This window comes from Mauremys mutica, chromosome 5 (assembly GCF_020497125.1).
Source record: "Mauremys mutica isolate MM-2020 ecotype Southern chromosome 5, ASM2049712v1, whole genome shotgun sequence".
NCBI lineage: Eukaryota > Metazoa > Chordata > Testudines > Geoemydidae > Mauremys > Mauremys mutica.
In genome coordinates, this window is record NC_059076.1 from 61,667,292 (window position 1) to 61,681,309 (window position 14,018).

A 14,018-nucleotide genomic window follows, 5' to 3' on the forward strand; every position below is an offset into this window, starting at 1 on the left:
TGGGTGAGGGTCAGATGGGTGGGGGACAGACTGTTTTGGGAGGCACAGCCTTCCCTACCCGGCCTCTGATACAATTTTGCAACCCCGATGTGCAGGGCCAGCTTTAGGAAGTGTGGGGCCCGATTTGAACAGTTTTGATGGGGCCCCAGCAGGGATAACTAAAGAAACCCCACACAAAAAAAAACCACATGGGGCTTGTACTCACCGGGCGGCACTCCGAGTCTTCGGCGGCAGGTCCTTCACTCGCTCCAGGTCTTCAGCGGCACTGAAGGACCCGCCGTCGAAGTGCCGCCAAAGACCCGGTAGGGAACCAGTTGTTAAGATTTTGGCAGCTCATCACTGCTTACATTGCTCATCAAAAGAACTCACATATAGGTTGGTTTAAATTGAAATTTAGGAAGGGAAAATACCAGAACGAAGACCTTTCCTGAAGATATACAAGAGCAGTGTTCAACCACTGAGATTTTGAGTCCATTATGATACACATGCATGCTCAAAAAGGACTTGGAGGGAAAAAAGCAGCTCTGGCCCAAACCAACTACATGAACAAGGCAGCAATCCATACTAATGTATTATTATATCTTAAGGTAGCGCCAAGAGGCCACGCGAAAGCAGGTTCCATTGTGCTAGGCACCTTTTACACACTGAATCAGATAGAGTCCCTGTTTCATAGAACTTAATCTAATCTTAATCTAAATAAGCAAATCAGAGGGTAGGGGGAATTGATATAGCATAGAAAAAGAGACATGATTTGCAAATATCATGTTAGTGCCACAAATATTTTTTGTTATTTAAATAATTTAGGTGGGTTTCTGTTAGGATGGGACTAGCCAAACAGAAAGACAAAAGAAGGGAGGGAGGACATGAGGAGTAAGAGGCTGGGAGGAGCTGGAGTAAACAGCCAAACAGAATGTCTAGAGCAGGAGTCAGCAACCTTTCAGCAGTGGTGTGCCGAGTCTTCATTTATTCATTCTAATTTAAGGTTTTGCATGCCAGTAATACATTTTAATGTTTTTAGAAGGTCTCTTTCTATAAGTCTATAATACATAACTAAACTATTGTTGTATGTAAAGTAAATAAGGTTTTTAAAATGTTTAAGAAGCTTCATTTAAAATTAAATTAAAATGCAGAGCCCCTCGGACTGGTGGCCAGGACCTGGGCAGTATGAGCGCCACTGAAAATCAGCTCGTGTGCCGCCTTTGGCACACATACCATAGGCTGCCTATCCCTGGTCTAGAGTGAAAACTACAGAAAGCAGTCAGTTGACATCATCAGTGTCCCATGGTCCCTGCTTAAAATGTTTCTGTAGTTGTTCTATCAATTTCAGTCTCTGGCTGACTCCTCCATGAAGTTTCTTTCTAAGGCCACATGGCTAGGGGATAGGAAAGTGCCTCATAAGTCCTAGATCCTCATTATCTGACCTTAAGGAACTACACCTCTAGGTGGCAGACAGTATAGATCAGTCTCCAAAATTTATTTTTTTGCCTATCTGCTTAGAATACCAAAAATGTTTCCACCTGCATGATGGTGATTTTTGTGAGGCGAACACTAGTTTGCTAGGAATTGGACAGACCAAATTATTTCACATAGATCAAATCGCCATCATATGGTGTGGCACATGGATGGACTCATACTGCTGACTTTGAGATGTAAAGCTCCATATTCTAATACTAAATCCTTGAACTATGCAGGACCCACAAAGTGTTAAGATTTCTGAAAGTCAGCTGCACAATTTATAGCTGATACTACAGATATTGTAAAAATAATTGTGAAACAGCTTTCAGAAAGGGATTCTCAGCCTGGAGGTTGTGACTCCTCATTAGGTGTTGGGGTTGTGACTGACTACCTACCTTACCCTTCCTATATTGCTAAGCAGGATCAGGATCATGGCTATGTGAATAACCAATTTTTTGGGTTTGGTGGCCAAAACAAACAAACAAAAGTTTGGTTTGGGCTGACCAAAAAGAAAAAAAAATAAAACAAAAAACCCTTTTCCAGAAAAACATAAAAGCTAAAAATAATTTCCTTTGGGATAAACAAAACCTTTAGTCTGACTAAATGTTTTCTTTCATTTTTGAGGGTTGCTAAACTTTTTTTATGTTTATGAAAAATACAAAATTAATCACAAACAAAAATAGGGCTTTCAAATAAAACAATGAAATTCTAAAACAGAAAGGGTCAAACCATTTTCATATCAGAAAGGCAAAATTAACCATTCTGACATTTCTAATTTCTTTTTTAAATTCGACCTAAACAATTCATTGAAATGCATCAAAATTAGCAAATTGTTTTAGTTGAACTGAATCTGCACTTTTTGGCTAATAATAATGATAATAGATTTGCACAAAAAGTTTCACTCAACTCTAGTCATGGCTAGACTGGTGGGGAGGAGCATAGAGGAATAAGGGGGACTGGAAAGGTGGAGTATTGGCATGGAAAAAGTTGAGTACTTCTGGCATAAGGCATCAGAAATGGCAGAACAAATGGCAGAAATCTTGAGGAAATCTTACTTGTCTACTAAACTACTGTTTCCGTGCACTTTACACAGGTAGGTATGACTATCCCTTTATAAGAGCAAAACCAGATTTGAAATCAGAATTCAAATGCAGCATATGAAAATCAAATGGGTCACCCACGTGACTAGGTTTGGTCACACACTAAGAGGTGATTTTTCTTTGGTTGAATATTGCTGAATTCAAAATTACTAAGGATAAAGATCTGGGTATCACTGTGGACAATTCAGTGAAACTCTGTGCTCAATGCATAGTGACAGTTTCAAGAGAAAAAAATGTTAAGACATGAAGAATCAATTATATATTTCATCTGTATTCAGTTCTGGTCACCACATCTCTAAAAAGGGAGCTGAAAATGGGGAGAGGGTGTCAGAGACTGGTGATGAAAATGATTAGAAGAATCAAGAGTTCTCTTTATGAAAAGAGGCTGAAAAGCTAGAACTATTGACTTCACAGAGGGGGATGAATTAAACAGACATAAAAGAGGCATACTAAATAATGACTAGCTTAGAAAAATTCAATCAAGCACTCCTGTTTACCCTCCCTCGTAATAGAAGAATAAGGAGACATGCAAAAAACAGATTTAAAACTGATAAAAGGAGTTGGGTTTTTACACAACAAATAATTAACCTGTGAATCTGATTGACACAACTGTCATTGAGGCCAGGAGCTTGGTAGGATTTAGTCAAGAATTAGATATTAGATATTTTTATATACATGAGAAGAATATCCAGAGTTTCACTGAAAATATTTGTTTTTCTTTAAGACATTTAAATCCTGTAGATTTTTCCATAATTGTCTATTCTGGGATTTCTTTGAAATCACCTGGAATTGGCCACTGACAAAGACAGGATGTCAGAATATATTGGCCACTGGTCTCATTTAGTACTGCAGTTCTTATGTTCCCTTGTCCTTAATACTGCATAACCAGCGACTGTTTTCCTACCACAGGAAAATAATACTCTGTGTAAGTACAACAGATGAGAACACAGACATGCTTTAAGCAAAGTAAGTGTACAGAAAGTGCCAATTCAGCATTTGGACTGTAAATAGAAGCAAAAAACTTAATTGAAAATAAAGTGAGTTATGATGTTTTACCACAAGACCTCTCTGGAAAGCTTTATATAGGAAAAAGTTATCCTTGAAATCTGAAGTATTTTTGCACATATAATTTCATTTTTTTTAAATCAAAGACACAGCCTATATCCATTAAACAAAAACAGCAGTAAATTCTAGCCAACAGAAAGTGAAATAGCAAACACATATTGTCAAACCAAAATTCATTCCAATCCCTCGCTACCTCTGTTTGCCATGAAGATCTCTAATGCTGTATTTTGCAGGAGATAGCGTCGGGAAAAAATTGACCGAATCTCTGTGAACAGCCATTTTCCATGGAGTCCATCTGTATAAGCCAGAATCTAATAAAATAAAAAGGGCTAATAAGTATTTAGGAGCAGACAGAACATTACATTATAAACAAACTATCAGTGTAGGCACCATCACATTTTTTTTTCCAAAAGTGCTTTCGATCCAGGAAATGGGGAATAAAATAGTTAAATCTGCAACTCCAGTAATATTTAAAAGAAAAAAAACCAAAACCTTAATTCAATCACTACATCAATAATGCACTTTCAAATTTGGAAAATATGAGAACTATATTTATGCAACTGATTTCAAAGGCTACACAATCAGACTTTTTGTAGTAAGTATTTTAGAGGCCAGCCTTTCAAAAGTGCTCAGTAACTAACAGCGCCCAATGAAAATCTGGCCACTTTATTTAGGGGCCTAAATGGGAGTCATGCTCTTTGGAAAGTCTGGCATCAATTGTTGGTGCCGAGCACTTCTGAAAATCTGCCCTTATTGTTTTTCAAGATCAATTTTTGGTGTGTTTTTTCCTAGCCAAGCAATTGTTAGAAACTGTATGAAATATGTTACATTTCAGGATTAAATGACAAAAATAGTATTTTTTATGGACGGCAATTCACTTTTGACATTAGATTGATCTACATTTTATTTTAGTGTTGTAACATATAAACAAGAAAAATACCTTTTAAAAAAAATGACCTTAAAAATTGTTCCTTAAGTTTATCGTTAAGGCAATATTCATTCATTCTGGAAGTATAAAGGTTGACTGTATAAGAGGTTAAGTATCATTTTGTCAGCTAAGGTTAAACATAAACCTGCAAATGAACTCGGCATAATCTCTCTATGGAGTAAGCGGTTGTCAAAGTAACTTGTTACAATTCCTGTCATCCAGCTGACAGACACAGATGCTTAGTCTGCCTTCACAATTCAAACTAATCCTATCTTTAGTCCTCAACCACTTTGTTTCTTTGCTGCACCAGTTTTGCCTTTTTATTTCAAAAAGCTTAATTATGAAGGTGTTCAGGGACAACAAGACTGGCACTTCTCTGCCCCAGTTTAACAAAGCATAAGCAACAAGAAAAACTGAACTTAGATTTGTCAAAATAATTTAAATTAATACAATTATGTCGGACTTAAATCCAGTAAAGCAAAGAAGGTAAATTTAAGGCTGGTAGTTGATGCCACCACAATTCTGCTTAAGCAATATAGTACATTATGTTAAAAATCACTTCTTAAGACCCTCTGCAACTATTTATAAGTGTTAAGCTGAATTCAATGTAGAACATGAGCAAGACTTCTAATGAAATTAGCGGTCTTCAATGAGCATGTAAGGACAGATTTTGGACACCAACCTGGATACATATGTATGTGTGCAAGTATTATTATTATTATTATTATTATTATTTATATTCCAGCAGTGTTTAGAGGCCCCAACCATTGTATACAAACATAGCATATAACACAATATCTGCCCTGAAGAGTTTACAACCTAACAAAATACAAGACAGGCAATCAAAAAACAAACAAATAAGCAACAGCTCAGAAGCACAGAACTTGCAAGGTACAATGTCTCCTCATGTTTCCTCTTCAACACCACCAGCGTCCCCTCAGCTCACAATGAAAAAAATCCCCCAAAATTGCTATTTTTAAATCAAATTCTTGAGAGGCACATGAAAGGTAACAGTGATCGGTAATGGTTCCAAACCATTTCTGAAATTGGAGATATAGTAGACTTGGGACCATGTTAACCTTTTTCTTCACCTCTCCCAGCTAACTGACAATGCGGTGTATCCAGGAAACACCATGTAAGGCTTGGTCCATTATATGTATAACAAGTACCAATGAGAAAGTGTGAAGACAAAGTTCTCATTTACTTTACTCAGATGAAACTTCCAATAATATTTTCAAATCGAGACCTATGTCTTCAGAGATCATATTTAGGAGGGGCCAATGGAGGTAGATAGATCAAAGTGTGCAATTCACAAAATCTCTTAAAGCAAGCAAAGTAAAAATAATTATGACAAGCAGCATTGCTGTATGCACACACATTTTAGAGTCAAACATCAATTACTCAGATATTAGGAGTTAAAACAGAAACCTAAACAATTCAATCACATTAAAAGGCTAAATACTCTTCTCTCCCCCAACTGGAGTCACTTATGACAATTTGTGTACAATTAAACCATCAAATGGGAAAATTTCCAATACACCTAACAAATGGATTTTTAAAACTAACTTAGAAGCCTCAGAGATACTTTATATTAATGTCTTTCACAGTCACGACAAAGTTATTGAATCCTATGCCAGAAAGTTTATAATAAAAACTCAGACTCAACTACAGAAACATTACCAGGCACCTCTATAACAATTCTTTATTCACTGCAAATAGTTATCAGAAGTGAGAAGCAGCTGAGGCCTAGCTGAGCAAGACCTTCATTTCTTGTTGGAATACTATCTGCCTGGTCTGTAGCTTCACTTCAAAGTCTCTGGAGTTCAATTAAAACTGGATTAGGTGGAAGCAGACCTTCTTTGGGACTTTCTGTTCTCTGAAACTCCACACATACTGACAGCACCCTAGACAAAGGTCTAGCCCTCCAATGAACCAGTTGCTATGGAAACTGCATCATTACCATTGCTCTGCAGTCATCACACCAGCTATAGTAGTTTGAAAGATACAGAACACACACTCTTCTTCAATGTTTTTTTACTACATATTTCTTATAAAAACCTGGACCCTTCCTTTGTTCTATCATTTCCAGATTCAGAACATTTGATTTTACCAATAGCTCACATTTCAGAAACATGAAGTATTTACAGAAATCATTAAAGCAAATATAAAAAAAATAGTCAGAATTTGTATTCTATTAAAAAGGGAGCAAAAATGTTTCATCTGTCTTACTTTCTTTGAAATTTTGAATTTTATAATTACAACTTTTGAAAATTAAAGATAGTTTCCCTTAAAAAAAACAACATATCTCTTTCATTCATATGCCAGATAATATAGGATTTTGTTAATGTAAAGAAAGCTTCTTTATTGTTGCACAATAACCTAAGTTTAAAAGGTGACTATTATGGTTCTAAGGCTTTTTTCTTCACTGTCAATCATTTTGGAGTAACACTTCTAAAACAAAGAGAGGCTAATGTGACTGCATATTCTAATTTAATCTTCACAAATGATATAACCTCCCATCTCAAGAAAAGAAATGGAGAACTATTTCTAGGATTTTACCATTTAATGGCTTTAACACAGAGTTTCAAGACTGAATAGGCAATAAAGATATTTTTATCAGACATTAAAGAAAGAGTACACAGCTTAATAGAAGAGTTCAAAACACTTATGCTAAATGATGGGTTACTCTAAAATTCCACAGTTACAAAAACATCCTGTGCAAGCTGATACATATATAGGCTTTAGAGAAACAATGTAAACAAAAAGCATGACAATGAGAAACACCATCAGTTTATGTTCACCTCAGTACAATACCCTCAAGTCATCTCAAACAATATAGACTAAGGCCCGATCCTGCAATCATATCAATCTGCGTGGACCTTTGCACAGCCCTACTGAAGTCAATGACATTCCGCCGGGGTGCAGGATGCTACTGGAGAAACTGAAGACAGAAGAATGATGGGCAATTAGCCCCTGACTTGAACTTACATTTTAGGCCCTGATTTTGTGTTAACTGGACATTCAGTGCTGGCCTCCAGTTAAGACCATATATAGACAAACAGTCCACTTAATGATGCATGGTAACTATGAATCTATATGTGCTAGTTTCACAGCAGTAAAGTGCCTGCCCCTACATTGTTCTGCCATCTTGCAACGTGAACAAAAAAGCCCTAAAACTAACTTCCCCCCCCACACACAAAAAAAACAACTGCTTGAAAGATTAAGAACATAAGAACAGCCATACTAGGTCAGACCAAAGGTCAATCTAGACCAGTATCCCGTCTTCCAACAGTGGCCAATGCCAGGTGCCCCAGAGGGAATGAACAGAACAGTTAATTATCAAGTGATCCATCCCCTGTCACCCATTCCCACTTCCTGCAAACAGAGGCTAGGGACAGCATCCCTTCCCATCCTGATGAATAGCCATTGATGGACCTATCCTCCATGAATTTATTGAAGGGTTAAAATCCATGTGCATTTTATATAACAACCTGGTATATGGATTGTGCCAGCACTTTCTCAGACCCAAAGTCCAGAGTTTGGTCTGGAGACCAGAGGCCTAGCAAATAGTGATTAGCTAAGAGAAAGCTGGGGTAAACAGATAATCTTGTTTTGCTAAAATAGGCCTGGTCAGCAAATTGCCAGGTGTTGGAGCTAAGAACTAAATAAGTGTGTCTTATTCAGACTTGCAAATTGAACAAAGGATTCCTGTTCCTATTGTGTCAGTCTCTTCTGTAGAGAACGTTCTTCCCACAGATCCAACCTTGAGTTTATGAAAAGTTGGCACATGTCAGTATAAGATATGGCATCCTTCCACCTCCCTTCCCAGAGACCAATGCCTGCCTTAAGACATAAAGGGGACAATCTTTATTGTTATATACTTTCACTGTTTCTTTGCTTTAACCCCTAGGAATGTACCTGTTGGACAATCAAAGGAGTTGTTCCACTCCTATGGACCCCAAATCAGAATTCAACATATATATTTTATACTAATAACATTTCATCGAAGTATTGATTAAATGTTAACTTGCTAACTTGAGACCATGGGCAGAGACATTATGTAACCTTTTAACCATTGGCTAATGTGCTATCTTGTCTTGCTGCAAAAACTATCCCAGGGTGTGGAACTGCCTATCCCGTCACTTTCCCCCGCCCATGGAAAATCTATATATTCTATTGTAATCAACTGATTACAGTGGCAGTGTCTCTGAGCCTAATAAGCCAGGTGACACTCCACCAGCACTGTGTGTAATAAACTCCTATGCTTGACCTCTACACAGTATGGATTTATGTCCTTCATTTATCTAGTGGTTTTTTTTTTTAACCCTGTTATAGTCTTGGCCTTCACAACATCCTCTGGCAAGGAGTTACACAGGTTGATTATGCGTTGTGCAAATAAATACTTCCTTTTGTTTGTTTTAAACCTGCTGCCTATTAATTTTATTTGGTGACCCTTAGTTCTTGTGTTATGAGAAGAACTAAGTAACACTTCCTTATTTACTTTCTCCACACCAGTCATTATAGTATAGATTATTATCATCATAGCAGTCCAACAACAGTATCTCTCCATGTTGTATTAAAACATATGGTCATATCAATTAAATTGTTACAATTTTAAAGATGTACTATTATACTCCATAATAAAAAAATCTTTTATTAAAGGTTAAAAGAACATTTTATTTTAAATTTTAAGCAAACCAATCAAATATCGTATACTCAGTTTTAGAATAAAGTATTATTGATCTTGAAAATGTGACTACTCTAGAGATAATTAAGTCTGCAAATGGGTTATAGAACTGAACAGTAATTGAATAATTACATCATTTTTGTGTGCCAGACAGCTTAAGTATCACAAGTAAAATAAAAACCAAAGTCTGATGGTTATAGTAACCTTAATCTTTTTATGTCAAGTTTGTATAGAAAGTCATGAGCTTACAAGGAGCTAGATTTTTTTACAAAAACTGACATATGATCTTTTGTGTAACTGGCTCTCGATCACAGTATTTAAGCCATATAATTGTAGCTTATAGTTATATAGGATTTGTTACTAAAACAAAGTCTTACTGTGCTTCTTGCTTAATAAAGTCCAAACACAACTGACCTAGTACCAAAAAAATGTTAATGATAATTTAAGAATGCATAACTGCTCTTAATCACCACAGGGCTCATTGGCATCATTTTAGATTTTTCATTTGACATATTGCCAGAACAAAACAGAAAACAAACAATATGGGGGGTAGAGTAGTAAGAAAATGGTTTATTTTATTCAATTGTCAAATATTTACTCAAGCAGCTGCTGAATTCTGCATTCTAGCAGTCTCCCCTCCACCCCCACTACAGTCTGATATACCATTCTATTCCACATTTTCATGGGTGACAAATTCAATTAAACATATTCATTACTTTAATGTTCCACTTGGCAGTTTTAGCCAGTATAAAGAATTAAAAATAAATAAATAAATGCTATGTGACCTTTGTATCGATCAGACTAAAATGGTTTAAGCCTGGTTGTGGGTGGTGGAGGGTTTGGGGAAAAAAAACTCTTATGTTTTCTCTTCCAATTACTGGAGGAGATGATAAAACCACAGCAAATGATGTATCAGCTCATTTTATCTTATCGCTTTGGGGCTAGGTGACAATGAAGTTCATATTTCACTGGTTCCCATTGAAGATTGTGAAAATTACTTGCCCTTATGACCTGAAATTTCACTAGAAGACAGAAATTTCTCTTCTGCAAAGTAATGCAATTTTTCAGATGTCAACCTTTAGCCCAGCTTTAAAAATTAATTTCATTTATATTAACCAATGATATTGATATTTTCACAGAACACACTTTGATACATGAAGCACTGACTGGCAAATTGATGTTGTTTTAGATGTGTAAAACTATTTGATTTTAAGCTGCTGTTACAGATTTACAGCAAACTGAAATTCCTATATAATATATATTTGTTCTGGCCTGATGCACCTCAAAGCCCCTGGCCTGTAACTAATTCAGAGTCCTTAGTTAGGACTTTATTCCTAATCCTGCTCATATTTAGAAGAATTTGCATATTAGAGGATATACAAATAAAAACCCTTTCTTTAAAAATAAATAAGTCATATGCTGCCAGAGGCTGACGTGCTTGATGAGGTGCAAAACACCTTTAAGCCTTTAAAAATGGTAGAGAAATACTCAGCTGTGTTTACTGAGATTGAATCCCACTCAAAAAGAAAAATTAATGCAGGCCCAAGTGTCTAAAGAGGCTCATTCATTAAGAGCAGAAAGGAATCCAATGAACAGGACCTACCCATAGGTTTGCTTGTTTGTTTTTAAATTAGAATAGGAAAATTTTATTCATAACCTTTTCTTAAAGTCAGTGGGGTGCTCCTGGCCTGACACACCTCACAATGGCTCCTCAATGGGCCTTCAAGTTTAGTACAGATGTCAGCACCCCATATCCTATCTCCTCCTCTGCACCCAGTAGCTGGTGTAAAGAATCATTCCTTTGGGCTGAAGTGACCCATGCCCTAGCTGGTCTGTAGTGAGCAGGAACAGTGGGTAAAACTCCTTGCCATTGGTAGAAGAGGTTGATATGAAAAAACAAAACAGGGATTGGCTGCTTCATGTGACTGATAATGGGACACAGAGCCTTCAGTTACTACATCACCAGTTCAAACTTTTCTCAGCAGAGCACCGGCGCTTACCAAGACAAAGGATACAGACTGGTAAATGAAGACTTTACTTTTCAGCTGGGACAAGAGAATGAAGAACGAGGTAATTATCTATGAGTGCCATGATTTCTTCATCTTAATCAAGATGGCGTACACCTTTTGGATATGGGGAGACAATATGCTCAACATATATATCTTAATATAGAATGAGGTCTGGTTGCTAGTGGGGTATAACAGTTAAGACAATTTGTCCTGGGAAAAAGATGTTCGATTTCTCTCAGCAATGACAAAATTAACCAAAGTTCTGGTTGGTTCTCCCAACTGTGCCAGGTCAGGATTTGGAGTAATACCTCTTTGCTGCAGATTAGACATCAGGCTCCTTCAGGAAGAAAGGGAGTTGGATTTTCAGGGAGCCCTAAATTCTTATAAAACTAGCCTGAGGTCTTGGTTTAGAAGGCCTCAATGGATGTGCCTGAGTGGCACTTAGGCATTAGTAGGATCTGCACATTGAAGGGTAGAGAAGGTCAATAACTACTTGGGATGGCTACAGCCTACCACCTTTTACTGCTGCCAGACAAAGTTGCCTTTAGGAATTAACAATACCAAATTTTAAATAAAAGGCTTAATACAGTTGCAGCTACTTAGCCAAAAGATACTAATTTCTGTCTCCATTTTCATTCGCTTCCTGACACTCAGTGTCTACATCACCAATTCAAAGACAGCCCAGATTGGTAGTGACCAAACTTGCTGCTATCCAACAGCTGTTCGGTGGCATACGTGAAACAAATTGGTAGTCTCAATCTGCTTCCGGTGAACATGTGTGAAAGTTACAACAACCACTTGGCTCAGACTCAGAGGTCAAAAACTTTGAAGCTACAAAGTACTAATTAACAATTACTGCTACTGAGACAACTAAGTGCATCCCTTAAAAGGTGGTCTCTCCAACATCTGAGGTATATTAGCAGGAGGTGTGGAAAAACAGGTGCTGCTGCTACCCACCCCATGGATAGAAGCCTTCAGTCTCTAGAGCTGTCAATGCAGCACTTACCACAAGCACTAAATTCCCTTTTTATTTAAAAAAAAAAAATCAGAAATTCTTGCCTGCTCTCTAGGATGTTTTGTTGGACAAATAGTTCTCTAGGCAACCTCTGTCTTTGCCTCAGACACAATGATATTTATCTTATCTAGAACACATTTATGTACGTAACCAGCAAAAAAAGTTGCAGCAATGCTTTCAGGTCATCAGGAAAAAAAACACTACACCAACTATGATATTCCCAACCGGAATGTCTGTCTGTCCACTCAGACTGTATCTGCAGCCTACATACACAAGGAAGAAGAATGGTGATTATATGTAGCTTTGATAGATTTTCCCTTCAGTTCTTGTCACAGCATTCACAATATTAGTTACACCACCTTCACATATCCAATAAACTAAATGTATGATCATGTATGGATTCAGATACACTTGCTTGAATGATCAAGAGTAGTTTGTTTATAGATCTACATACATACTAGGTGAAGGCCTATGCTGTCGTACCGGTGTAATCTGTAAAATGTAAAAAAGTCAAAAATGGCTGAGAATTTAAAAATCCGCCAGTAATAGACTAAATCCCAGTGATGACTGAACCTGGTGATATGCTGAAACAAGAGCTCTTAACCCTGCTTGTAGCTGTCTCCATGCTTCACACTGACTCAACAAATATTCTAGGCTTCCAAGGGAGGCATAGAGAGTGATATACTGTAATCTTATAGTATAGTCATAAGAGGGGGAAAGGTAGGAGAGAGAGAGCGTGCTCACGCACATGCACAAACAAGATTATGTTAATGTAGGAGGAACATGGGAATTCCCTTACTGGCCCAGATCCAAGATACATCCAGACCAGTATCCTGTCTCCAACAGTGGCTAGTACCAGTTGCTTCAGAGGAAGGTGTAAGATCCCTGCAGTTGCTTCAGAGGAAGGTGTAAGATCCCTGCAGTTGCAAATGTGGGATAATCTGCCTCTCACATTAAATCTCAACTTGGTCTCTCTACTAGTAACAGTTAGAGACTGGCTTAAGCCCTGAAGTATTATAGCCCTTCCGAAATCGTTACATTTGATAACAACAACTCTGGATATTCTTGCAATACATATAAATGTCCAATTCTTTTTTGAATCTTACTAAGTTCTTGGCCTCAGTAATTTCACACGATAATTAGTTCCAGGCTAATTACACTTTTTGTGGAAAAAGTATTTCCGTTTATCAGTTCTGAAAGTGCCAAATTTCATTTCCACTGAACGTCCCCTTTTTCTTGAGTTATGAAACAGAATGTATCTGTTAAGGCTCTTCAGGTCCAGTTTATCCCTAGATAGTAGTAATTCCTTAAATTCTTTGCATCAAATGCTTGAAGCAGAGAAGTAGGACAATGCAGATGGTACAGGTGATGTCTCACCATATATGATTCATCACTCATTGTATGGATGGGGTTGGTGGGGTGGGGTAAGCAGGGGACAAAAAATGCTTATGCCATGATTTCTCTGCTTGGATTCTGTGCCTTATCTTGTCTGGGTTGGCTGTGAGCTGCTCTGTAGCCCAGAATCTCTGTAGCATCAAGAACTACAACTAATTCCACTCCTCCTACCTCTGCTTTTGTCCCCAGGGCTTGTGGAGACTGGGAGAGAACACAGTGCTAACTATGTTGCCTTACACTGCTCAGGCATTTGAAGGGGTTCTCCCCAAACACTGGTGGCTTGTTTATTGCACCACCAAAGCAGCATATAGAGACAGAGCAGGGGCCAGATACAGTGCCTACGGTCACCAAAGAAAAACAGCCA

At 37.5% G+C, this 14,018-nt stretch overlaps 1 protein-coding gene across 1 annotated transcript in view; it reads right to left on the bottom strand.

Annotated features, from left to right (window-relative positions):
• The window catches only part of LRBA (LPS responsive beige-like anchor protein), a 574,974-nt gene that overhangs the window by 193,803 nt on the left and 367,153 nt on the right, over window positions 1-14,018 (bottom strand). Inside the window, exon 41 of the mRNA XM_045018763.1 lies at window positions 3,814-3,931. Within this exon, the coding sequence (XP_044874698.1) occupies window positions 3,814-3,931 (118 nt within the window). The remainder of the gene's footprint in view (window positions 1-3,813; window positions 3,932-14,018) is intronic.